This window comes from Meles meles, chromosome 13 (genome assembly GCF_922984935.1).
Source record: "Meles meles chromosome 13, mMelMel3.1 paternal haplotype, whole genome shotgun sequence".
NCBI classification, from domain to species: Eukaryota; Metazoa; Chordata; class Mammalia; order Carnivora; family Mustelidae; genus Meles; species Meles meles.
The window spans coordinates 20293005-20320973 of NC_060078.1; the positions used below are offsets into that span (position 1 = coordinate 20293005).

The 27969-nt window shown below is 36.7% G+C and overlaps 1 protein-coding gene across 1 annotated transcript; it reads left to right on the top strand.

Moving 5' to 3' along the window:
• Window positions 1-9273: 9273 nt before the first annotated feature.
• Window positions 9274-27889, top strand: TFAM (transcription factor A, mitochondrial). The gene is made up of 7 exons (XM_046027623.1): window positions 9274-9512; window positions 10033-10151; window positions 11636-11706; window positions 12128-12277; window positions 15951-16046; window positions 24122-24178; window positions 24665-27889. The coding sequence occupies exons 1-7, from the start codon at window positions 9412-9414 to the stop codon at window positions 24809-24811; spliced, it is 741 nt and encodes a 246-aa protein (XP_045883579.1). The 5' UTR covers window positions 9274-9411; the 3' UTR covers window positions 24812-27889.
• The last annotated feature ends 80 nt before the right edge of the window (window positions 27890-27969 follow it).

Genomic DNA, 27969 nt, shown 5'->3' on the forward strand with positions numbered 1-27969 from the left:
TGTAGTGGCTCACAGGCCACTATAGTATACATAGCTGAGACTGAGGCCTGCAAGCCTATTATTACCCATTATACAAGTGGTGGAACTCCTCCCAGGTTCCTTGACAAATAGTGCTAGATCCCACAGCTCCCACCTAGGCACTTTTGTTCATGGATGGATGTCAAATTATTGTTGGTGGGGAGGCACAGATGAGGGATGTCTTATTTAGCCATAATGCTGACATTGTGTATCTTTATAATTGCCCTTACCATGCTCTATTATCAGTGTAATTAACCATGGGATCCTTAACTTGGGATCATTTTTACTCCCTGGCACTTAGCACAGTATCTGGCACACAAGAACTCAAATATTTATTGAATAAGTGAATGCATTAGTCATCAGAAGATACCTGGAATTTTAAATGGCATGTTTAATTGGGGAAGGGATTAATTAAGATAAGTGAAACCTAACAAAGATAATAAATAAAGTAGAAATAAGAAATAACAGCATTGGTAGGTCTGTGTGCAGTTAATTAGAGAAAAGGTTACATGGAAAAGGCAGATTTGATAGCCTGTAAGAAGTCAGGGTAAGTTTTTCACTGGCAAACTGATGTAATAAAAACATTTGTTTAGGGATATTTATTTAGTGCAGAATAGAATTTGAATAGGAATAGTCTGTCATACTAGAATCCTCAAAGGCATTCTTGGATTCCATAGGCTAAACTGGTCAATGAAATCCTGCTGGTGGTACTGAGAAATGTCTTTGGAGTGTGAGCTGTAGCACTATGCTGCTAGTTTGATCACAGTCTCTTTCCTGGATTTTAGCAATAACCTCTCCACTCATCTCCTTCTTTACAGTTTCCTCACTCCCATCACTTTCTATGCTCCTACCAAAGAGATTTTTCTAAAAACAAGTTTAACCTGCCTAAAAAATCATCCGTCTTTTGCTAGCAAACTCTTTAGCATATTACACACAGCCCTTCACAACCTAATGCTGCCCAACATTTTGGATTTGTGTCATATCACTCATATCCATATATATATATATTATATATATATATATATAATATAATTAATAAATATAAATATATATATATATTTAAAGTACACCATGTTCTCATGTTTATCTGCCACTTGTACATACTGTTTCCTTTTTCTGAAATGTACCTCTACCCTGCTCCACTTGAAAAAAACAGTTCAAATGTCACCTGCTTTATGAAGCCAACCCCTCCTCCCCCAGGCAGATTTAAACAGATGGATCATTCCTTAGTCATGTTTGTATTTTTAGAAGTTGTTGCAGCATCTAGCATAGTACTGGTTTCTACTAGGAACTGAATTTCAAAAAAAAAAATTATGAAAGATGACTATCACCGTTATGTTTTGGGGAAAATCTAAAAGAAACAGATTTTTATAAAGTAAAAAGTGAGTACCATGTACACACTCCTGCAATACTCAGATATAATTACCATTAAACCTAATTTTGTGTGTATTATTTTACACACTTTTTATGCATTCACACATTGTGTAAAACTACACATGTGTAGTTTTGAAAAATTCAAGCCTAATGTTTTTGAATGACTGAATAAGTGAATAAAGGAACTTAAGATGTTATTTTAACCATATTCATTAGTTAAAGAAGTTAAGAAAGAGACTTTACAGGGATAGAAAAGGAACAATAGAATGTGAGTATTGAAAAAAAAAACACTGCAATTTCATGACTCATTTGCTTATGTTGTCCTTACATACAATCAAATATAATTTCAAAGCTGCAAACTGAATTCATACGTGGAAATTTATAACAAGATGAAACAATAAAGATAATCCCTTCTATATATATCTCTCTGAATACCAGTTTTCATACCAGTACAATACAAAGAATTCCACCTTGTGGGATTTTGAAACAATTAGAGATAATATATTAAAATTTTTGGCACATGCCAGAGGAGAGAGGGGTAGGGTATGGGTTAAATAAGTGATGGGGATTAAGGAGTGCCCTTGTGATGTTGTGATGAGAAATGGGTGTTGTATGGAAGTGTTGGATCACTATATTGTACTCCTAAAACTAATATAACACTATATGTTAACTAACTGCAATTAAAATAAAATAAAAATTAAAAAATATGCAAATAGCCAAGAAAGTAAATGTTTGGCACATAATTGAACATAATTTTAATTGATCAGTTATTTTACAATAATGCAAGGGCAAATAATATATATATAATATATATAAATATAAATTTCTGGAATATAATATAAATATAATTTATATATTATATATATTTATTTATATATAAATAAATATAATTTATATATTATATTTATATTATTTGCCCTTGCATTATTGTAAAATATATATATAATATATATTATATTTATAAAATATATATATTATATATATAAATATAATATATTTATATAATATAATATTATATAATAATATAAATATAAATAAATAAATAAATATAAAGTTATCCTGTTTATTAACATCATTCTAACAACTTAACCATTCTGGATTTCTTCGATCCTTAAGTCAGCTTTCAGGAATATCCAGCAGTATGAATTTGAGTTTTATAATTTGCATAAAATTACAGCTATCATTTTGCTTGTCCTACCTCCTGCTGACTCATAGAATTAACTTTAAAATAGAAAGGTTATATTTATATTGCGTAATGTTGCTATAGCAATAGCTAAAAATAACTTTGGTGTGCTCTTAATAATTAAGGTTGCATATCGACTTTGCTCTAATTGGGAAATAATTCATAAACCAATTTGGATAACTGGGAATTGTTAGCATGCAATATCTTACTTTCTAATTTTTTTCTCCTGTCCATTCTTCTGTACAGTATGTTAAGGCAAACTCAAGTGTAGTCATAATAGAACCTTAGTAAATGAAAATGTTTTGGAGGAAAAAATTATATACATAGTTTTCTATGTATATAATTTATTAAAATATTGATTTATAGGAAAGAAACACTAGGAGAAATTCAGATTATAATTCCCTCCCCCCTTGCTGCAATAAATTGTTATACTTTTGTAATTTTCATGTGTTGTTACTTTGTTTTCCTAATCAGAGTGTAACCTATTTGGTACAGAAACAATGTCTCAATTCTTTTTGTGCTACTTAATACCTATTAGAGTGCTATTGAGTTTTTAATGAGTAAATTTTCTTTAAATGTGGTGTTGAAATATAATCTTATTTCTAGAAATAATTTTACTTATGAGTTTAGAATGCATCTATTCCTCGTGCTAAACCTATTAGGTGATTGCTCTTATTTTAGTGAATTATTTCTCCATTATAATTACAAAAGCAAGACTACCTTCTTGGATATTTTTTCTTTGGGTGATATCAATATATGTAACTCCATTTTTTAGTAGTGAATTATCTTGGTCTCCGGCTGCTGCTGCTACTTATTGGTGCTACATTCAATTTTACCAGTGTGCAAGTATCAATAAACCATTATTACTATTTTCATATGTGTTTCCCAAAATTTTACATAGCCCCCATCTCCACACATTAATTTTTAATTGGTGAATAATACTTCTAACAGGTGTTGCTATTTTCTATGGGGCCAAATTTGTATATAAATAATTTGTGCAGATGTGAAACTTTTCACATTTTCTGTGTCTCTCTTCCTCCCTTCCTCTACCTATCTGTCGTACTGAATATAGTATGCTAGATACTAAAGGGGATAGAAAGAAGCATAAGACTTGGTCCTGTCTTCAAGAGCTTGCCACCTATTCAGGAAAAAAAAAATATGCACACATAACAAAAGATTAAATACCAGAGCAGTCTATGATATGTCACACGTAAATAATACAAGCTCACACACCAAAGAAAAATCCAAGAATATATTTCTGGAATGATACGGTGTGTTGAATGAGTCTGAGGGATCGGCTGATATAATGGAGAAAGCATTATGACATTGAATTGGAAGACCAGGCTTTCACCTCCACAGCCTACTAATTAGTGTAACCTTTTGTGTCTTGTGCTTTCTGAACTTAATTTTTCTCATCTATAAATAATGATACCGTCTCTGTCTGCTACTTTTATTTCTGAATAACATAATTAAAGTTATATAAAAATGTTCTAAAATATTAAAGTATGACTCCAACCTAAGGTGTTATTTTTTCATTACCTACCATAGTTTTATGCTCAAACATCACTAATTTAAGAGATGTTAAAAGTTCAATAGGAATAGAAGAGCAATGCCGATATATGATATATGTGTATGTATGTATTGATGTGGGAAACAAAGGCAGTAGAAAAATTATTAAATTTCCTTACTACCTACAGCCCATTGACAAATCCCTGAAACAGGCAGAGTGACATTGCTCTAGGGACTCAACTGTCTTGATTACTTTGCTAAGGGCAAAAGGCAATCCTAGCCTGACCCACCACCTCCAGGATCCTGTAAATCTACTTTAACATATAAAAATTCTTTTGGAAACTTCCTTTATCTCTAAACCCCCAAGATACTTGTTGGTAATCATCCCCCAAGCCTATGGCCCACCAATATACATCTGTAGGGTCTCATGACTAAGCTTTCATTAGATGTTAATAAATGACCTTTTCCCAACAATAGCTAGCCCCCTCAAGGTCCTGAAAATCTTGCTTCCAAAACTCTTTAGAGACTTATGTTATCCCTAACCACTCCCAACTTGTATATAATGGGCCACTCCTCATGACCCATTTTAGCTCTTTCTAACTACAGGTCCTGTCCCTGTACTTTAATAAAATCACCTTTTTGCACCAAAGATGTCTCAAGAATTATTTCTTGACTGTCAGCTTTGAACCCCAACATCTTCCCTACATCATGCATGTAATTTAAAAGGGACAGGAAATGACAGAGTAATGGCAGGTCTATGATGCAAATCTCACATTGGGGAAAATTCATATTATACCTGTAATTATTTAGAAGCTAATAATAATTGTTACAAATAATATAAAGATAATTATAGCCATTATCTGTTGAGTCTGTTAGGAACTTCTTGTACATTTCCTAACTTAATCCTCACAACAATCTTAAGAATCAGCCATTATTATTTCCATTTTCACAGAAGGGAAAACTCTGGGTCAGAGAAATTATCATTTGGCAGGGTCACACAGCCAGTAAGTAACAAGAACAGGATTCAAATCCAGATGTGTCTAACTTCTGAGTCTATATTCTTATCCGTTAATTTCCATAACTTCAGTACATCACAGCAAAATGCAACCCAGAGCTAAGTGAAGTGGTTTGATGTATTTATTAAATCAGAAAAAGAACCAGGCATTTAAATGATAAATTATTTTTAAGCAAAGATGAAGTGAGAAACTATAGGGGAATCAGAAAAGCCAGTTCATGGAGGATTTCTACGCCATGTATGAGAATTCAAACTTCAGGAACCACTGAAAGTTTCAAATATAGATGTGTGAAAATCGCCTACCTGGCATTGTTGCAGGATTTCTTTTCCTTTACTGCCCGTGGTTCTTGGTCACACTGCTCTGACGAATGAAGAGGTAGACCAGAGGAAAAGTGTTAGGCAGCAAAGCAAAGTTTATTGAGTGATAGCAAAGCAATTTATTGAGCAATAGTACAAAGCTCCCAAAGGAGGGAACCTGAGAGGGTTGCCACCATGAGTTTCTAAGACTAGTGGTTTTGGGGGACTTAATGGCAGCTGTTTCATCTGATTAACCCTCAATGTGTCTGTCACCCAATCAAATTTTTGTCATCTACCTATCACAGGGGAAAGGGCAGAGGGCTCCTTCCAGGGTGGTGTAAAATCCTTTTAAGGGTTGAGTCCTCTTAGGGTGGGTTGGGAGTGGGGGGAGGGGGTCATCCCTGTCTGCCTTTCTTCAACTATCCTTCATTAGCATAGAGTCTGTCTCAACCCGTGAAGGGATGAGATTTGTCTTTTAGAAAGAATGAGTTGGTGATTGGGCACAATATGGTTACGAAGGAAATAAGATGAAAATAGGAAAACTTTCATATAGAGTTTCATATAGAGTTTGGGAAAAGATGTCAGAGCCTGAACCAGTGACATACAGGAGTGGGCTGGTATTGGTCTGGAGAGCCAGTTGCGTGTGTGTGTGTGTGGTGTGTGTGTTTATTTATATCCAAATGTATATATATATAGTTCCTCCCAACTCCAAGTGTGGTGACCTCACGGTAGTTGGAAATGAGCCACTGCAGAAGAATTTATACCACAGATCTCAGCAAACACTACAAACTAGGGCTTTCTCTTTGGAGAGCTGATTTGCCAACATATTACTGGCCAAACAAAAGTAACAGCAATTGGACTGGAGAAGGAATACTTACCAGAGAGGTTAATGAGGTAAAATCAGCAATACTTAACCATTAGCTGATTGATGGGGGAGAAGTGTTGTTACCAGCCAGATCCCAAGACCCGACCTTTACTGCTTGCCTGCCTGTACCTATAGGCCTTTACCCACCTTTTTCCTTTCAGCTTATCCTGTAACTCAGGCAAAAGACCCTAGGGGCACAGCATCCTCAGAAGGAAAACAAAACTACCCCTTAGGCAATAACATCTGCCTGGGTAGAGATCCACTGGTCCAGACCACCCAGAGGAATCTGAGATAAACCCCAACTCACACCTACAGAGATGGACCATGGAGTGGCCTGTGGAATGACTGACCTTCACCTCATTATAATAGTAAAATCTCCACCCAAGGAGGAACACAAGCCTCATTTGAGCCTCATGTATATTACAATGTTAAGGCATGTTTTATTAAGCTGCATGTGTGACCTTATGCCCAGTCCTACCTACAATGACAAGGCTTCCCTATCTAAATATTCATCCTAACGCAAATAAAAGGAACCCATTCAGCCTTGCTCAGAGTCAGGTCTTAGAAGTTTATTCCCCATGATCTCTTTATTTGCTGCGAATAAAGTTTACTTTGTGTGACAACTCCACTTGTAGTCTCTGTGACTTACCAAAAAGCAAACTCACAGTAGCTCCATTACAGTGTCAGTGGGAAAGATTATAAAATGATTTATCAAATTATTAGCTTGGATGATTCAAATGGGATACTGGTGCCTCTTACCAGGACAAGGAGTTCAAAATGGGAGAAAGATACTGAATTCTCTTCAGGGAAAATTGAAGTATCTGTGAGACATGATGGTAAAGATGTCCACAAGACAGTGGTTGTATAGATTTAGAACTAAAACGGGGTCTGGATTCAATATAAAATATGGGAATCATGAGGATATAACTGATAGTTGAAGTCACGGGGGTAGATAAAACATTTAAAACTAAACAAAGTAACAGAACCCTGGGAAAGGCTGTGGCAAGTCTTCACATTGCATAAACGAAATCATATGCCTTTTTGTTTAAAGCAATTTCAGTAAGTAGGTAGGATTATTTTTATAAGTGCAGCATTCAGAATAAAATTACACTGCATGTAAATGAATGTAAACGAATACTGGTATCTGATGAAAACAAATATTATAGATCAGATTTGTAAGATCTGTATAGGAAGATTTATCAAAATGACATTTAATATTTAAGATCTTATTTATTCATTTTAGAGAGAGAGACAGCATGAGTGAGTGAGAGAGAGAGAGAGAGAGAGAGAGGCTCTCAAGCAGAGTCCATGCAGAGCATGGAGCCCGTTAAGCGGCTCAATAGATCCCTGGAATCTGAGATCATGACCCAAGCTGAAAACAAAAGTCAGAGGCTTAACCAACTATACCACCCAGGCACCCCTCAAATGACACTTTAAAACAACAAAAATATTTTTTAAATATCCAAAAGAAGCTTAACTTTTATCAAACATCTGAAGGAACAAAAACATTCTAGAAAGTGCAGAGAAAAATTGAGAATTCAGCTAAAATGTAATTATAAGGAAGTGTATTCTATACTTACTCTATCTTGGCAATGTATTTTAATTGTTTATTTCTTTGCTTCTCTCATTAGACTCTACTGAGAGTGAAGGAATGTCGTGTCTTTTACCCACATTGGGCATTGTACATAGTTATATAATCAGAAAAAAACCGTTTCTTTCATGACAAGATGGGAAGTTTGAACAGATGACCTGAGAAGGTCCTTTCAACCCTGACAGTCTATGAATAGATGATAGAAATAGATAGAAAAAGTAATAGTTGCTTACTTACCACTTAAAAGAAGTGGGCTTAGTCCTTTGTAACACCAAAGGGCCAATGTTTTAAAGCTACAGAAAGGCAGTTGACTCTCAGCTTAATTACAGTGGTACGAATTTTCAATTATTCAATTAAAAATTAACAATTATAGCTACCTAACAGAGGTAGGACGTGGCTATCTTGGAAATAATTCGAAATGTAAAAGCTTATCCTTAGATACTTTCAGTTTCGGTCTTCCCAATCTTTTTCATGCCATTGCACGGAAAATGGTTGTACAGCGTATCAATCAATATCTCAAGGAATATTTGCCACATGTTCTCAGGACTTTGGGAGAACTAATCTAGTCCAACATCCTCATCTGCAGTGGGGGAAACTGAATCTTAGGGGATGCAACACTTCCGGATCAAGACTTTAACATGAACACTGGGACTAGGTAGTGCCTCTGCACAACTAATTAGCCAAAGTCTCCTTCCTAGAAGTTAAGCAGGATTGGATGTCAGGCTCCAAGACCAGGTCTGGGATAGTTGCAGTGGATGGGAGGACCGTCTAGATCAGTATTGCTTTAAATGTGGTCCCATGATCACTGGCATCAGACCTTTTTAAACCGTGAGGAACTTGTTGAAAACAGAGATTCACCGGCCTCACACAGACATACGTAATCAGGCACTGCGGCAAGGCCAGGACATCTGTATTTTTAGGTTTGAAAACACTCCTTACCTTCCACTCCCCCACCCCCGCCCCCGCAGTATTTTTGGCTCTAGAGCTGCAGGTCCGGCTTGAACTGAGCGGCTCCGCTCTTGGCGCGGCACCCGCCAGCTTCACCTCGAGCAGAGGGTGCGGCACAGTTATCCCGCGTCCTCGTAGTAAACTTGTTTGTTACGTACTGGCCCTTTCGGTCGTCACAGCCAGACGCCAGCCAGCACTGCCCAAGCAAGCTAAGACCACCGCAGTGCCTCCACCAGCCTCCTGGCCCCGCGGAGTAAAAGACTGCGGAGGGGGGCGGGGGGCGGGGGCAGAGGTGGCTCAGCTGCGCCCCCTTAAGGCCAGGACCCTCCGCAGGCAAGCCGGGCTGCGGTTTCCCTTCTCCGCCCCCGAGCTCCTCCTGCTTTGCGGCCCCGCCCACCAGGAAGCCATTACAGCGCCTGCGTCAATTTTGCCTTGCCCCGCCCCCTACTACCAACCGGATGCTAGCTGATTTCCCATGGTGCTTCGCGAGTGGCGGGCATGAGAGTAAACTGCGGAAGGTCGCCAGCGGGTTCTAGTCATTGTTGGAGTTGTTCTCTTGTGCCGCAGGGCTTCGACGAGATTGGCGCCCGGTCGCTTACTTGGCTGGTGCAATGGCGCTTTTCCGGTGCGTGTGGAGCGTGCTGAGTGCCTTGGGAAAGTCCGGATCGGACCTCTGCGCGGGCTGTGGAAGTCGACTGCGCTCTCCTTTCAGGTGGGACCGCTCACCTGCTGTCTCGGGAGGTGGCACGGCCCAGGACGCTCTGGAGTTGGAGTGTATACTTTTTATCCTTCCTAGGAGGTGCGGGCCACTATGGCCCTCTGATTCAGACCTAGTCTTTGCCTAGGTGGCTTTGAGACCAGGCCTAGACGCCAGTAGTCTTTCCGGCCACCCTCCACCTTTCCTCTTTCTTCCCGCCCCACCGCACTGTCCACTCTTGTAGCACCGATTCCGAGTTCTCTGCGAAGTCGCGCCACGAGCCTCCCGCCTATCAGTATAGGCGTTAGGGAGGCAGCGGCCAGGACCTTTCCTCCACCTTGCTTTTCCTTGGAGGCAGGTAGAGTTTTGAGACTTCAGTTTTGCAGGTCTTCCTTCCGGTTAGGACAGGGTTTTAAATGTCACTAACGTGGTATCATCTGTAGCATCTTGATGACATCTCATTTGGTATCACTGTCATATACAAATGAATATTGTCACTTAAATACTTTATATTGGTTATTTTCTTTATACGTAGTTTTGCGTATGTACCGAGATGTTTTTCATCCATCGCGAATAGTTATCCAAAGAAGCCTCTGACTTCATATGTTCGATTTTCTAAAGAACAGCTACCCATATTTAAAGCTCAGAACCCAGGTAAGGAGTTTTGGAGCATTTATTCTCTTCTGAAGTAATAAAGAGGACACTAAACGGTTAAACTTCAAACTTGATTTGCATTTTCAAAGCATCCATTGACTGTGCGAACATAACCATTATATTTAGTGGTCTGTGAAACAAGTATGATGTATTTTTTACCAAGTCGAAATGCCTTAAAAATAAGTTAATGCAAGTATTATTTTACTTTCTTACTACAGTATATGTATTTTTTTGATGCATAGTTGATGCGCAGTGTTACTAGTTTCAGGTGTACAACGTAGTGATTCTAGTGATTCCTATCCATAACTCTAGGTTATGGCATGCTCACTGCAAATGTAGCTACCTATCAGCAGTCACTAGACAGTGCTGTTAGGATATCATTGACTTTATCCTCCTGACTTACTAATTTAATGAAAGGTATTTTAAAAATAGCAGCGTGTGGAGTGGAAAGCATCCAGGGAAGAGGATGAAAAAGCTGAATTTGAGGGATATAGTTGCCATTGGCCTGGAGCACCATTGATAAATCATCTTATCTTTTACTTAGCTCCTACTTCAGGGAATTGTTAATGAAGTTGCAATGAAATAATAACTTACATGGATTTGTTCTATAAACTGTAAAGCTCTATACAAATTACTGCTAATTTCAAGAGCTTTTTCACTGGAAATTGGTTGAATTCCTGAAAAAAGAGATTTCCAGGTAGGATATTTGTTGACTCCCTAGAAAGGCTATGGACCTTCATTTGGGGTTAATGGCATAAATGTAATAACTAAATAACAGTTAACTTTGTTTACGATTTCTAAAGCCCTTTCAGAGGGCACTTGTGAAAACCAAATGAGCTTTAATGAAAATTCTTATTTTATAAAGAATTGGTTTAAGAAACATGTTTCAGAAGTACTCACATCTTTTAAAATATGGTAGTTCAGACTAAGTGGTTTATTAAAATATTTCCATACATCCCGGTTGTTCCAGTTAAGATGAGGAAGGAAGTAGGGAATGATGAATTGATTTTGGAAGAGTTTGCTTGCGTATAGTACTTCTGTAATTAAAATACAATTGATGTTACATGAATCAAGACTATATTTTATTGTTTAGTCAGGTCTTATGAACTTAATAATTCCTGAAAGACTGGGAAAAAAGTTTTGTCTGAAAAATGAGGTAAAAAGCTTGAAGAAGTTGATTACCCAACTGCTTAAGCTAATAATTTCTGAGGACTATTTGGGGATATGTTATATACTTCTTAACTTTTAGATAACAGATTTTTAACAGTGTTGAATAAAATGAAATTATGTATCAAATTTAAATTAGCTGATTAAAGAAAACCTACATCATGGTATTGAGTGTTATGTGGTATAGAGATATCTGTAATAAAACTTAGAGCTGATTATGCTTTCCTATATGCTGGATTATGCTTTCCTAGAAGTCTTTAGAAATTAATTCTGAGACATAAAATTGTGACTTTTTTTCGTTTTATTCCAATCTATAGATGCAAAAAATTCAGAACTAATTAGAAAAATCGCCCAACTATGGAGGGAACTTCCTGATTCAGAGAAAAAAGTAAGCATATTGGTTTTTCACTATTGCTGGCCAGTTATTCTGCAGTTAAAAACAGTAGTCATGTCCGTTAGGTACCAAAAAAAGCTTATTTAATACCCATTATCTATAAAGGAACTTCATACATTCTGATTCACATAAACGATTAGAATATGAACGTATGGCAGTGGTGATGAAGGGTTGGCAGCAATCTGAAGTTGAAGACTAATTGTTAGACTCTCACCTTGGTTAGCATGTATATGAAAAATACAGGTTTTTAATCCATATACATGTGATTCCAGAGCACATTTTTCACCTGGTAGTTCAGTCTGTCTTTATCTGAAGTCATGCGGTTGTCTTTCCCTGCAGGTGTGCTATGTTTAATTTAATTAAATTAAAATTAATTTAATTTAATTGACTTCTTATCTGTGTTTTTTATTTATAGATATATGAAGATGCTTACAAGGCAGACTGGCAGGCATACAAAGAAGAGATAAACAGAATTCAAGAACAGTTAACTCCAAGTCAGATTGTATCTTTGGAAAAAGAAATCCAGCAAAAACGTTTAAAAAAGAAAGCATTAATTAAAAAAAGAGTGAGTATCAATGAAATATTCTTTTCTTTTGGCAAAGGGCTGAAATTTATGTAACTATGAATATAGGGAGTTTTTAAAATTTTTATATGTGTGGCTAAATGGTGGAATGTTATCAGGGGTACCCCATTTAGGAAATAATGAGATCGCTCTATTCTGCCACTAGTACCACTTGACACTGAGTCTGTCTTGGAAACCCTTGTTACTACTTTTGGATGTATCTGTATTTAAGATACGTAGTTAGGACTAGCATGACAGCTGTAGGAACAGAGTTATGAAACAGCCAAATCAGGAATAACAAGGATCTTTGCTTTTGGGTCTTATCTAGAATAACCTGCTGATTTGACTTGTTTTATAAGTAATGGTGAGTTTGATGCTGAATGTTGCTGAATAGACTGAATCTATTAACACATCAGGAAGAAGTGCCTTATTGTATCTAGTCAAGTAAGAAGTGCCCATAGGATGAAATTCGGTTTTTCCTTATTAAAAACCCCACATGGTTCAAAGTTTGTAGGTCCCAGCTTAAGGTTATTAATTCACTTAAATTCTGTTGCTTGAAAGACTACATTTTTCTGTAGAACCAGTCTTAGGTATGAGGTAGTCAGCTTGCTGGTCCAGTACACAGACTACAGAAAATGGTCACCAGAGCTAAAACTATTTCTTTGGAAAAGTAAATTTGGGACTTTGATGTGAGATACCAACATTTCTCTCCCTGGACCTAATGTTAAGCCCTCCTAGCACCAGCACTGAGGACTCATCCATTTTAAAGTCAGTAATCTAGATAGTAATCTAGTCTTCTGATCCAATTAGTAAAAGAAAACCAGAAAAGATAAGAGAAATATGGTGTCTGCTTAGGGATAGTATCTGGAGGTGTGATTACCAAAGTTTATTCTCCCTTCCTCTTTAATGCACCCATCCAGTGTTAAGAGTGGAGAGACCAGAAATGAGGATTGGGCAGTGATAGAGGATTTCCCTTTCATACATTTCTTTTGTTCCTTACTCTTTCTCCTCGTGTTCCCAATATTTTTTTTTTTAAGATTTTATTTTTTTGAGAGCGCGCGTGCACGTGAGCATGAGCAGGGGAGGGGGCAGAAGGAGAGGTAGAAGCAGACTTCTGGCTGAGCCGGGAGCCCAGCATAGGGTTTGATCCCAGGACTCTGAGATCACGATCTGAGCTGAAGGCAGACTCTTAACTGACTGAGCCACCCAGGCGCCCCTTGTATTCCCATTACACGTTTGCTACACTTGTTGTAAGTTGTCCCATAGACCTTGGATAGTTGGTTCAGTTGTTTCTTCAGTCTTGGTTCTCTTTGCTTTTGGGTTTTTGAGGATTCTGTTAATATGTCCTTTAGTTCAGAGATTCTTTATTTAGCTGTGTCTAGTCTAATAAGTCTATCAAAGACATTCTTCATTTCTATTACAGCATTTTTGATATCTAACTTTTTTTTTTTTTTGGTTTATCCTTGGGATCTCCATCTCTGTTTTTTATTGCTAGTCTGTTCTTGCATGCAGTCTAGAGTCCTCAACATATTAACCTAGTTAAATTTAACCTAGTTAAATTCCTGGTCTGATAATTTCAACATCCCCCCATATCTGATTCTGATGCTTAGTCTCTTCAAATTGGGTTTTTTTATTTAATTTTTAAATTTTTTTATAAACATATAATGTATTTTATCCCCAGGGGTACAGGTCTGTGAATCGCCAAGTTTACATACTTCACAGAACTCACCATAGCACATACCCTCCCCCAATGTCCATAACCCCACCCCCCTCTCCCAACCCCCCCTCCCCCCAGCAACCCTCAGTTTGTTTTGTGAGATTAAGAGTCACTTATGGTTTGTCTCCCTCCCAATCCCATCTTGTTTCATTTATTCTTCTACCTCCTTAACCCCCCCCCCCATTTTGCATCTCCACTTCCTCGTATCAGGGAGATCATACGATAGTTCAAATTATGGTTTTTTTGCCTTTTAGTATGCCTTGGAAGTTTTTTCTTAATAGATGGACATGAGGTGCTGGGTGGAAGGAACTGCTGTAAATAGGCCTTAGTAATATGATAGGTGTGGGGGCAAGAAAAGCATTCTGTAGTCCTAGGATTAGGTCCTGATCTTTCAGCGAGCCTGTGCTACTGGTTTGTGAACTTCAGAAGAGTTTCTCAGTTCACTCCTGCACACACTGCCTCCCCCTTAGGTGTGGGACAGGATGGCTAGAGTGTGCAGGAGTTGGGTATTTCCCTTCACTTCGGTCAGTTAGGTTCTGGGTTAACTGTTAAGGCGTGAGGTAGGCCTTCATAATTAGTACTCAGGCATTTCAAAATAGTTTCTTTTCCTCTCCCCTCTTCTCATAGAAGCAGGAGGGCATTTTTTTTCTGGTATGTATTGTGGAAATCTGGTCTAGCTTCTAGAGGTAGGTCTCACAATACTGTGAGGACTCTCCTATGATTGGGTCCCCCTGTAGTTTTTAAGCTCTAAGAGTTGTCCACAGAGAGCATCCAGCAATTCATTTATTACAGTAGAGGTTTTCCTACCCCAGCACTGGTTCCAGCAGGGTTTGCCTCGACTCCCTGTATTCCCTTGTATGTTTCCAGTCTAGGGGGCATCAGTTTGCCCTGTTTCCTCCTCTCTTGGATCCAAGGAAGGTTGTAGATTTTTCAGTCTGTTCAACTTTATACTTACTGTTAGGAAGTGATGACTTCCAAGCTCCTGGCATGTAGAACCAGAAACTTGAGGCCTGAAGGTTTTTTTCTCTCAGACTTCCATTTTCACTCCCTGTTGGAATTTTTCTTTCTATTAAAGATTCCCAGTGCTAACTAGTAGAGATCAGGTGAGAAGTGTGGGTATCAGGAAGTTACAAGTAGAGCACCTGGGAGAGAAATCTCTAACAGTAGCTCTAGAAACAAAAGGGGGGAGTAGTTAAGTTATGAAGTGTCTGGAGTCTACAGTAGTTTTATGACTGAGAAGCTCAGGGAGAAGATAATAAATCACAGTGGTCCTACTTTTACTTATGAATAATATTGGGTTATTGACTTTAACCAAATTACCGTTAAAAGTCATATACTTATATAAATTACAAGTACTACTGTCCAAATTCAGAAGCTAAGTAGGATAATGCAGTATCTCTTATTCTCTGAAACTCAGAAACTGAACTGATTTAAACAGCAAGGAATATGTGTATTCTTTTCCATCTCCTGCCTCCCCTGCTCTTTGGTACCCAATTAAAAGAATTGAATTTAACACATCGTTGAGGTTTAAAGGTTGAGAGGTATCAGAGAAGGAAATGAGATTATTAAACAGAGAGTCTAGTGTTCATGAATTGTGGTGAATACACATAGTGACTGGGAGATGGTAGTGTCCTGTAAAGATGAAGCTGAGATTGTTTTAACCTTTAAAAAAGATTTTGTGCATATGTGCTCAGTTATTCAGTTTGTGGAGACTATGAAAATCATATGTAAAGGAAATGTTCTTGTATGGAAAATAACTCATAAAATCTATTATAATTTTGAAAACAGTGCTATCAAAAAAATTGTCATCTCTAGAATGAATAATCATTTTGTATGAGAATTATAGCATTCACTCACAGGAACTTTCCACAGTGCATAGTAGTGAATAAAGTTTCTGTAGGTAAAGTTAAGTATCACACAAGTTAAAACTGTATCTAATTCTTCATTTTTGTTACTCAGGAGTTAACAATGCTTGGAAAACCGAAAAGACCTCGCTCAGCTTATAACATTTTTATAGCTGAAAGGTTCCAGGAAACTAAGGATGGTACATCACAGGTAAAACAGAAACCAGCATTCGTTTTTTAAATTTTTATTTATTTTAATTTTAAAATATTTAGACAGAAAGTTGTAGGGGTGCCATGTTAAGAGGTAAAGAAAAGTAAATTACTATAAATAAGTATACAAATAAGATCCTCTTTCTTATATCTCTTTTAAAAGAAAAATTGAGTACTTAGTGGCTAATAATATATATTCAATTTTTTTTTATTTAAAAAATAACATTTTCAAATTCATAGGTATTTCAAAGTTCTGGAGACTTCTTATCTGACAATTCATTTTATATTTTTATTGTTATGTTTATTATTATTTTTGAAAGATTTTATTTATTTATTTGACAGAGATCACAAGTAGGCAGAGAGGCAGGCAGAGAGAGAAAGAGGAGGAAGCAGACTCCCTGCTGAGCAGAGAGTCTGAAGCAGTTCTCGATCCTAGGACCCTGGGATCATGACCTGAGCCAAAGGCAGAGGCTTTAACCCACTGAACCACCCAGGCGCCCCTTATCTGGCAATTCTTAACTGTTTTGTAATCACTGGGAAAGAATGAGAGTAGAATTATAGTATTTTGTACTGGGATTTGAGTATAACATATTGCTTCATGTTACATCCTTCAATAAAATTTTGGTTATGTCTGTGGGAATGTATCATACATACGAATATCATCATATGAATGGGTCAAAGAAGGAAGCTTGTCATTCCTGCTATGGCTTATTTTTTCCTTTATTTCCTTCTTAGAAGCTCCAAATGGGGAATTGTATTTTTCCTATTATAATATGATATGGTATGGTAAGAAAATATGATATAGTAAGAAAAGCGTTCAGATCCCTCACTGTTGTCAATCTGGACGTGAAGGTTTTTTGCCAATTCTGCCACATTTTGGGTTATTTGGATCTGTAGTTCATTTCAGAAATCTCTTTAATGTATGATTAAATAATGTATATGTGACATAGTCTTCCTGACTACATACTTTTCACTGATTTACTTATTGGGATTTTATTTTACCTTATGTTCTTAAAGATTTATTTATTTTAGAGAGAGTGCAAGAGCTGGAACGCAAAGAGAGGGATGAAGGGAGAGAGAGAGAGACAAGCAGACTCCCTGCTGAGTGAGGAGCCTGATGCGGGGCTTGATCCCAGGATCTTGAGATCATGAACTGAGCCCAGATCAAGAGCCAGATGCTTAACCGACTGAGCCACCCAGGCGCCCCACTCCTTGGGATTTAAAAATTCTGTTTCTATGTCTTCATGTTACTAAAATGCATATCTGTTTATTTTTTTAGTTGAAATTTGTTCAGTTAGTAGATTACTTTGGATTTTATCAGTGTAAGAAAATTGTATGCTATATGAGAATCCTCCTAAATCAGTGGTTCTCAACTCAGACTGTGTCTTGGAATCACCTAGAAAGCTTAATGGCTGAGGTACCCTATCCTGGGAAATTAAAATTAATGCAACTGTCATTTTTAATCATTTAAAAAATACTAGTTATTCATCCTCATAGTTAAAAGAATAAAAATGAGACTTGTTATGAAAGGTACCAGGTTTCACAGCCTTGTCATACTGCTTACTCCAGAAGCTGATACTTTCAACTGTTAGATGACTCTTGTGGTATTTACTGCTTATCTCTAAATAATACCTTATATTATTAATTCTTGATTTATTTCAATTTTGAGCCTTATCTGTATTTTAGGCATTGCCTCCCACTATATAAGACTAACATTTAACATCTTCTTATCCCGCTGTTCATGTTTCCACTCACCTGCGTCCCAGTATAGTTATCAGAATTTTTGTTATTTCAGTATTGAGTATGTTATTATGATAAGGTAAACCTAGTCATAGCTGAGCTGTGCCATTTGCTATGGTTATTTTTCCTTTCTTACAAAACTCACTTCCACTGAAGTTCATTGTATTTTGTGTTTTTGTTTCCTTAGCTTATTATATACTATCAGTAATTTAACCTTAAACTCAAATACATTCACTGGCTTTAAGTGCATTTAAGATACATTAGCTGTTCTGTCAGTTTCAGGGTGGTGCCTTGGTGCCTCTGATTTGTTCCAGTTTAATTGTGGCCTTTTATGGTTAGTGCACAGTTGACATTCAGCTTTTGTGGTGCTTTTGCTTCTTCTGTTGTCTTTCTTGGTTTACTGATTTCTGTTACAGCATCTCCCAGTGAGAGTATGTGGGAGATCAACTTTTTGAGTTTTTGCATGTCTGAAAATATTCTATCCTTACATTGTTTGATAGTTTGGGCATAGAATTCTAGGATGGGGTCATGTTCTTTCAAAATTTTAAAAATAGTGCTTCTTTCTCTTGTAGCTGCTTCTAATTTATTTATTTATTTTTAAAGATTTTATTTGAGAGAGAGAGAGATACTATGAGAGGGGTGAGAGTCTGATGGAGAAGCAGACTCCCTGCTGAGCAGGGAACCTAATGTGGTACTCAGTCCGGAGACTCTAGGATCATGAGCTGAGCCAAAGGGAGACGCTTTAACCAGTTGAGCCACCCAGGTGCCCCTTGTAGCTTCTTGTTAATACTTTTGAGAAGTATAAGCCATTTTGATTATTAGTTCTTTGAATGTGATCTGCTTTCTTTTTTCTTCCTTTGCCCCCCTTTTTTCCCTCTGTTTTCTCTAAGAGAAAGAGTCTTCTGAGCTGGTCCTTTCGTTTTCTTTTCTGTATTGCTTTCTCTTAGCCTTTTTTGCCTTTCTTTCTGGGATATTGTATACATTTTTACTTAATCTTCACTGGCCCCAACTATACCTGGTATCCACAGGGTCGTGCAGTTTTACCCTTTAGAGAGGGTAAATCCTAGAATCTGCCCATGGTGGGGATTTAATCTCCTTTTCAAGAGAATTTCAGTCAGTCTCCTGTTTTAAGCCCAACTTTCGCCTCTGTTTTTTACCTATCTGATGCTGCCAATTCCTGAGCTACCTGGGAATTCTGCAGTATAAACCAGTTTGCTTTTTTGGCTTTCCTAATGCCAACTTGGGAATTGCTTTTTTGGTTAGGTAAGTCGCTATTTCTCCACCTGCTTTTCAGCTTCTAAAATTTTGTGTTGATAGTGCCTTCGCCTGTTGTTTTTGTCCACATGGGTTTATGCCATAAGAAATGTTTATTCTTTTACATTAAAAAAAAATAAACAGTAGAAAGTTTTTGCTTACAGTCTGGAGGCTGGGAAGTCCAAGACCAGGACAGCGTCATGGTTGCCTACTGGTGAGGTCCCCCTTGGTTCATATCATCTCACTGTGTCCTCCATGGTGGAAGGGCTTTGTTTAATGGGTTTTAGGAGGGAGCAAAAGTCAATATCTTTATATCTTTTTAATTTTTCTTTAATGAATGGTGAAAGCTCAGATTATTTAGGCATGCAGCTTTATAAATTATTTTTGAACTCAGTGAATACAAAACTGTATGGATTAAATATAAGCTTTAAAAAACTTAAAGAATTGAGAGCATTAAAGCAATTCCTTGCAAAGCAAAGAGAGCAGTTGATTAGTGAGTAACTGTCCCTGAATATATTAGATGTGTTTATAAAGGTAAGTTTTAAGATGTTCAAAGTATAATGGTTATATAGTCTCAGATACTATCTGATACCTCCATTTTTGTTGATAGGAAAAAATCTAGAGTTCGAAATGGTAAAGCTCATTGTTCTCATTCTGTTTTTCCTTAAAGTCACTGGTAATTTCCTCTTAGCTTTAAACAGATACTTTTTAGACCATTTCCCTCTCTCCTTCACATTTGCTTTCTCCTACCCCTGTGTGTCTCTCCCTGCCCCTCATTCTCCTCCCACCCATTTATTCCCATTTAGTCTCTCCTTTGTGGGAGCAACAGCACAAGCTGTTTGAGGTGTGCTGACTCTCCTCTCTGCCTCTCTCCAGTCATGGGTTCCCTGAATCCTTTTAATTTTATAAATGGAGAACCAAGTCTAAGGGAGGTAATAATGACTTATTCCAAGTCATATAATTAAGTTCAGCTAGGTAGAATTAAGGACTAGTGTTATATTGTTCCTATGACCACAACTAAATACTTTGGCACAAATTTTAGAATAAAATATTAAGATACAGGGAAGAAATAAAGACACTTAGTCTTTGAAGTTAGTCTATCATAGGAATATAGATTTATATTTGAATTATTAATATTGGTGAATCAAAAGGGACACAGCCACATAGCAAAGAAAACCATTAACAAAGTGAAAAGGCAACCTACTGAATGCGAGAAAAATATTTGAAAATCATATATATGGGTGCCTGGGTGGCTCAGTGCGGTAAGGCTCCGCCTTCACCTCAGGTCATGATCTCAGGGTCCGGGGATCGAGAACTGCTTTGGGCTCTACTCAGCAGGGATCCTGCTTCCCCCTCTCTCTCTGCCTGCCTCTCTGCCTACTTGTGATTTCTCTCTGTCAAATAAATAAATAAAATTTTTATTTAAAAAAAATCATATATCTGATAAAGGGCTAATATCTAGAATGTATAACGGACATGTACAATATGTACAATCCAATAGCAAAAAAAAAAAAAATCTGATTAAAAAGTGGGGAGGGGGGGCACCTGGATAGTTCAGTTGGTTAAGTGTCTGCCTTTGCCGGGATCTTGATCACAGGGTCTTTGGATCCAGTCCTGCATCAGGGTCCTGGCTCAGAGGGGAGCCTGCTTCTCCCTCAGCCTTCCACTCTCCCTGCTTGTGTGCTTTCTCTATGATAAATAAATAAAATCTTTTTTCTTAAATGGGGAGATTCTCTGAATAAACATTTTTCCAAAGAAGACATACAGATGGCTAAAGGTACATAAAAAGGTGTTCAGGATCAGTACTGATGAGGGAAACGCAAATCAAAACCACAATGAGATACCACCTCAGAATGATATTATCAAAGGATGGCTATTATCAAAAAGCTGAGAAAATCACGAGTGTTGGCAAGGATGCCGAGAAAAGGGACTCCTTGTACATGTGTTGATGGAAATGTAAATTGCAACTCACTATAGAAAATTGTATGCAGGTTCCTCAGAAAATTAATAGAATTACCATATGATCCAGCTATTCTGCTTCTGAGTTTTTATCCAAAGGAACCAAAAACACAACTCAAAAATATGTCTGCATACCTCTATGTTCATTGGGCATTATTTACAATAATCAAGACATGGAAGCAATCCAACTATCAGTGGATGAATGGATAAAGAAACTTTTATTTATCAATGGACTATTCAGCCATCAAAAAGAATGAAATCTTGATATTTGCAACAGTATGGATGGCCTTTGAGAGCATTATGCTAAGTGAAATAAGAAATAGACAAATACTGTGTGATCTCTTATATGTGGAATCTTGGAAACAACCAAGTTCATAGGTACAGAGAATGGATTCGTGGTTGTCAGAGGTTAGGGTTGGGGCCCAAAATGGGGTGAGAATGGTCAAAGGGTACAAACTTCTATTTTTAAATATAAATAAGTCTTAAGGATATAATGTACAACAGGGTGACTGTAGTTAATATTTTAAAGTTGCCTGGAATGGATCTTAAAAGTTCTCATCACAAAATTTTTGTAACTGCATTTTTGTGACATGTTAACTAGACTTAATGGTGGTGATCATTTCACTGTACATACAAATAATGAATCAAGTTTATACCTGAAACTAATAAAATGTTACATGTTGATTATATCTCAATGAAAAGATAAATATCTTCATCCTATTCACTTTTTGTATGTTTTAACAGTGTAATAGTTTTTATTTGGAAAGAAAGGTAGGAATTGAGGAGACTTTGCCTGTGATTCTTAACTCTGAAATTTTATTGTTGAAATGAATAATAAAAAATCTTTAACCACTGCTATTCAACATAGTACTAGAAGTCCTAGCCTCAGCAATCAGACAACAAAAAGAAATTAAAGGCATCCAAATTGGTAAAGAAGAAGTCAAACTATCACTCTTCGCAGATGATATGATACTATATGTGGAAAACCCAAAAGACTCCACTCCAAAACTGCTAGAACTTGTACAGGAATTCAGTAAAGTGTCAGGATATAAAATCAATGCACAGAAATCAGTTGCATTTCTGTACACCAACAACAAGACTGAAGAAAGAGAAATTAAGGAGTCAATCCCATTTACAATTGTACCCAAAACTATAAGATACCTAGGAATAAACCTAACCAAAGAGACGAAGAATCTATACACAGAAAATTATAAAGTACTCATGAAAGAAATTGAGGAAGACACAAAAAAATGGAAAAATGTTCCATGCTCCTGGATTGGAAGAATAAATATTGTGAAAATGTCTATGCTACCTAAAGCAATCTACACATTTAATGCAATCCCTATCAAAATACCATCCATTTTTTTCAAAGAAATGGAACAAATAATCCTAAAATTTATATGGAACCAGAAAAGACCTCGAATAGCCAAAGGAATATTGAAGAACAAAGTCAAAGTTGGTGGCATCACAATTCCGGACTTCAAGCTCTATTACAAAGCTGTCATCATCAAGACAGCATGGTACTGGCACAAAAACAGACACATAGACCAGTGGAACAGAATAGAGAGCCCAGAAATCGACCCTCAACTCTATGGTCAACTCATCTTTGACAAAGCAGGAAAGAATGTCCAATGGAAAAAAGACAGCCTCTTCAATAAATGGTGCTGGGAAAATTGGACAGCCACATGCAGAAAAATGAAATTGGACCACTTCCTTACACCACACACGAAAATAGACTCCAAATGGATGAAGGACCTCAATGTGAGAAAGGAATCCATCAAAATCCTTGAGGAGAATGCAGGCAGCAACCTCTTCGACCTCAGCCGCAGCAACATCTTCCTAGGAACAACGGCAAAGGCAAGGGAAGCAAGGGCGAAAATGAACTATTGGGATTTCATCAAGATCAAAAGCTTTTGCACAGCAAAGGAAACAGTTAACAAAACCAAAAGACAGCTGACAGAATGGGAGAAGATATTTGCAAACGACATATCAGATAAAGGGCTAGTATCCAAAATCTATAAGGAACTTAGCAAACTCAACACCCAAAGAACAAACAATCCAATCAAGAAATGGGCAGAGGACATGAACAGACATTTCTGCAAAGAAGACATCCAGATGGCCAACAGACACATGAAAAAGTGCTCCACGTCACTCGGCATCAGGGAAATACAAATCAAAACCACAATGAGATATCACCTCACACCAGTCAGAATGGCTAAAATTAACAAGTCAGGAAATGACAGATGCTGGCGAGGATGTGGAGAAAGGGGAACCCTCCTCCACTGTTGGTGGGAATGCAAGCTGGTGCAACCACTCTGGAAAACAGCATGGAGGTTCCTCAAAATGTTGAAAATAGAACTACCCTATGACCCAGCAATTGCACTACTGGGTATTTACCCTAAAGATACAAACATAGTGATCCGAAGGGGCACGTGTACCCGAATGTTTATAGCAGCAATGTCTACAATAGCCAGACTATGGAAAGAACCTAGATGTCCATCAACAGATGAATGGATCAAGAAGATGTGGTATATATACACAATGGAATACTATGCAGCCATCAAAAGAAATGAAATCTTGCCATTTGCGACGACGTGGATGGAACTAGAGCGTATCATGCTTAGTGAAATAAGTCAATCGGAGAAAGACAACTATCATATGATCTCCCTGATATGAGGACATGGAGAAGCAACATGGGGGGGTAGGGGGATAGGAGAAGAATAAATGAAACAAGATGGGATTGGGAGGGAGACAAACCATAAATGACTCTTAATCTCACAAAACAAACTGGGGGTTGCTGGGGGGAGGTGGGATTGGGAGAGGGGGAGGGGGCTATGGACATTGGGGAGGGGAGGCGAACCATAAGAGACTATGGACTCTGAAAAACAACCTGAGGGTTTTGAAGGGTCAGGGGTGGGAGGTTGGGGGAACAGGTGGTGGGTGATGGGGAGGGCACGTTTTGCATGGAGCACTGGGTGTTGTGCAAAAAGAATGAATACTGTTACGCTGAAAAAAAAATAAATAAATAGAAAACATAAACTAAAAAAAAAAAAAAAAAAAAAAAAAAAAAAAAATCTTTAACCACTGAGGTATATCTAGTACTTAAACATACGTATTTTACAGGTAAAGCTGAAGACTATAAATGAAAACTGGAAAAATCTCTCTAGTTCTCAAAAGCAAGTAAGTAGTATGGTTTTAGTTTCAAGTGTCTAGTTAAAATATCTGTGAGAAAATATATTAGGGCAAGGCTTGATTCATTTGAAAACAACGTTGTATCACTAATAGCACAGTTAAAGTATTTTAAAATTATTTTCATATCCTTAGAAACAGTTTGGTTTTTTCTTTTGGTAGTTTTTAACTGCAAATTGGTATTTAAAACAATGTCACTCATAACTCAGAGTGCTCACTCTATCCAGTGATAATTACTCCTTGCCTCTGTTTCTTTCCCACATCCCAAGCCCTAAAATTATACCAGCTTTATTAATTCTTACAAAAATCTTAATTTCTGGCCCTTTTCTCACTTTTATCTCAAAAAACTTTCCTTCTGCTATCCCTTTTACACATGTAGAACAGGAAGGTGATTTCTAGAATATATGGAGTGTTCCAGAAATTAATCATAAAAGACTCTTCTAAAGAAATCATTTTAACACTTATACTTTTTCTCAGGTATATATTCAGCTTGCTAATGATGATAAAATTCGTTATTATAATGAAATGAAATCTTGGGAAGAACAGATGATGGAAGTTGGACGAAATGATCTTCTACGTCGCACAGTAAAGCACCAACGAAAAATCGACACTGAGGAGTATTGAAATAGAAGATTGAGTTACGTTCATAATGGATAGACACAAGAAACCAATTAGGTCTCAATACCTGAAGCTATTGAAAATTAGAAAGGATAAAGTTGGTGAACATTTTATATTTAATTCCTTTTTCTTTAGCCCATGGACTTCTGCCAGTTCAATACATTTTGTATTAGTATCTTGCTTTGGAAAACCCAAAGAGATAAAAAGTTCATGCGAAATTTATTTTGTGTTAAGGAACTACTGAGGATCAAAATAATCCATGAAATGCAGCAGTGAATCATTTTACCTTTGATAAAGGTAAATCAGACTGTGAAGTTTTTTTATACTTGATGACTGGAGGGAGTATTTTTGTTTCCTTATATATATATGGAGTCAGGAGTTTCATATTCAAAACTGTCCCAAATTGTAGAAGTCATAGTGTCCTCTGATATAATTGTACATTTTAGAAGAGCACCCATAAGTCATCTAGGTAAATTCCACTTCCTAGATGTAATTCACATATTCAGAGTTGATGGTTGTACATACAAGGAATTGCTGATTTCAATTGCAGTTTTTTATAAAAAGGATGGAGAGATTTATAAACCTTTTCCTCATTGCCTTTTTCCCAGAGTAAAAACAAAGAAATTATGTACCAAATCTATGCATATTGTTTTATACTGCATAGAATAAAGATTTTAAACGTTTCCTAATTATATGGTTTAAGGTGAAACATTCATTTTGCAGATTTTGTTTTCTTTTTTAAGTAGAGGTATGTATTCTGAATTATTTTCTTTTTCTCATGTGAGTATATTTATCCATAAAGTAGATAACCTATCTGGTATAAATTTTAAAATGAGGAATCTAAAAAACAAGTCTCCAAACTCTTTAGGCTTGGAATTTAAAAGTTTTGCACAACATACATAAGCCCATATATAAGGCACAGCCAGCTCTGGCCTGTAAGCCAAATCCAGCCTAGTGGCTGCTTTTCATAGTCTGGGGGACTAAGAATTGTGTTTACAATTTTAACTCATTAAAAAGGAAGTTTCAAGACACATGAAAATTGCTATGAGATTCTGTGTCCATAAAGTTTTATTGGAACACAGTTATGCTTTTACACTTATACTCTTATATAAGTTATACTTACACTCTTTTACTCATGGTTTATGGTTGCTTTTGTGCAACAGTGACAGTTGAGTAAATGTTTCAGAGACTAAAGCCTAAAGCCTAAAATATTTACTATCAAACCCCTTACAAAGAAAGTTTGTCAGCCTATAGAGTAGTATGACTGGTGTTCCAATGTATAAATGTGTTGGGATAGTTCTTTAAAACTCTTTCAAAGGTTCTTGTTTTAGAATCTTTGACACCATTTTAAGAGAAAAGAAGTCAGACCACTGAAAAAGCTAAGCAAACTTGCTCCACAGCGTTAGCCAAGAAAATTATCTTTAGTTGCAAATTATGTTGCGGTATTATAAAAAATGTCCACAAGTGTGGAATGAGATTCTTTTGAAGTATTTGCTATGGCTTAGTAAAATGAACTTCAGGAACTTTCCAATTAGCACATTACCACAAAATCCTTATCAGCATTTAGCATTTGTTTATCCTTTAGGAGAGTTAAGCAAAGGTTTTCAAATCCATACCATATTTTTGGTCAAAATAATTCATCTTTCATCATCAGTTCACAGGAACAGGATAACTCAAAATTTATATGTGCTTTATATTATGCTAACTGTTGAGAAATGGCAGTTTCTAAATCTCTAGAAAACTTAGAAGATTTTTGTTGTTTGTGGATAGAAAAATCAGTAAAAAGTCACAAAAAGATGACTTAGGTATACCGAGCTTGACAAAGATAGGGACTGAAGACAAAATACAACTTAAAAGGAAGAATAAGATTTAAATGTATAAAGTTGGGTGTTTTCAAACAACTTTGTGCTGTGGTTAGGAATACGGGACAATTTGCCATTAGTTAGATACACCATGAAAAAAATAGATACAACATGATTCTGAAGCTAGAGTATTTTGGGGAAGAAGAGGAGGTGCACTGTTACCAGTCTATTTGGGTTTCCAGGAGAATTAAGCGCTCACTCCATGTGGTATCTAGAATGTTACTCCTTATGTACCTTCTTCAGGAGAATGGCGAAAGTCATCAGTCAAATAATTTATTGTGTCCTGTGCTTCAGATGAGCCCAGGGAGCATATAGGTGTTAGTGTTGGTAGTAAATATTGTAGAATGGGTGAGATGGAGAAATGAATTTTGTAAATACCTGACAAATGTACAAAACACATCTTTGCAATTACCTTCTGAGCTCTTAGCATTTTACCTACCTATTTTACACTGACCACATTCAAATCAAATCTTCCCAAATATATAGGGAAGTTCAATATCCACTAGGTTCTCAAGTATTTACACCCTCATACAGGAAAAAGTATGAAACAGTGGAAAGAGCTAGAGCAGAATTATGATAATAATTCTGAAATTATGATAATACTAAATTGTATTGGATTTGCTTTCTTTCTAAAACAATGTTACTGTTAATACTTTAAATATTAGAATAATCTGATTCCACACCTTTCTTAATAAACTTCAATACATGCTGAAGACTGGCATGCCATATGCCAAATGTCATTTAGATAATACACAAAGTTTCTATTAGAAAGAATAAGAATTTACATCAGTAACCAGTGGCCACTCCTGTAGAGCCTTGGTTTTTAGATGTTTAAGTTGTTCCAACAGAGTAATTGCTGTAGGACGTACAGAAGAATGCTAGAGAGAAAGATGCTCAAGAAAAGAAACAGTGTTTATGCTGTTTGTCATAAGTGATTTGTCATAAAGAGATTTTTGTACTATTGTTCATAGGAGTACCAATATTAGGTTTTTGAAATAATTTGATGACAGAATAGAGGGCTGTGTGATTATTTTACTTTCTGATGTTTACTTAAAGAATATTGTGTGTCTATTCAGCCTATTGTGATCATGTAATTTTGCTATTGTTTTTGGCTAACTCCTTTTTTGGAAATACAACTTTAAAAATAAGGCATATGTTTTTATAGTTGCTCTGAATGTGTATATTTAAATTTGTGAATTAAAAGGGTATTGCTATAAGTGGATTTAAAGTACTTAGAAAGTTTTATTGATTTTTCTGACATTTGCTGTACCTAAAACAATCATCACCAGGTTGTGCTGAAAC

Excerpts from the sequence above, each read along its gene's own strand:
- TFAM (XM_046027623.1), top strand. The coding sequence starts at position 9,412 with ATGGCGCTTTTCCGGTGCGTGTGGAGCGTGCTGAGTGCCTTGGGAAAG. Across the intron at positions 10,152-11,635 it reads ATTTAAAGCTCAGAACCCAG|ATGCAAAAAATTCAGAACTA; the intron begins GTAAGGAGTTTT and ends TCCAATCTATAG. Across the intron at positions 24,179-24,664 it reads TCTCTAGTTCTCAAAAGCAA|GTATATATTCAGCTTGCTAA; the intron begins GTAAGTAGTATG and ends ACTTTTTCTCAG.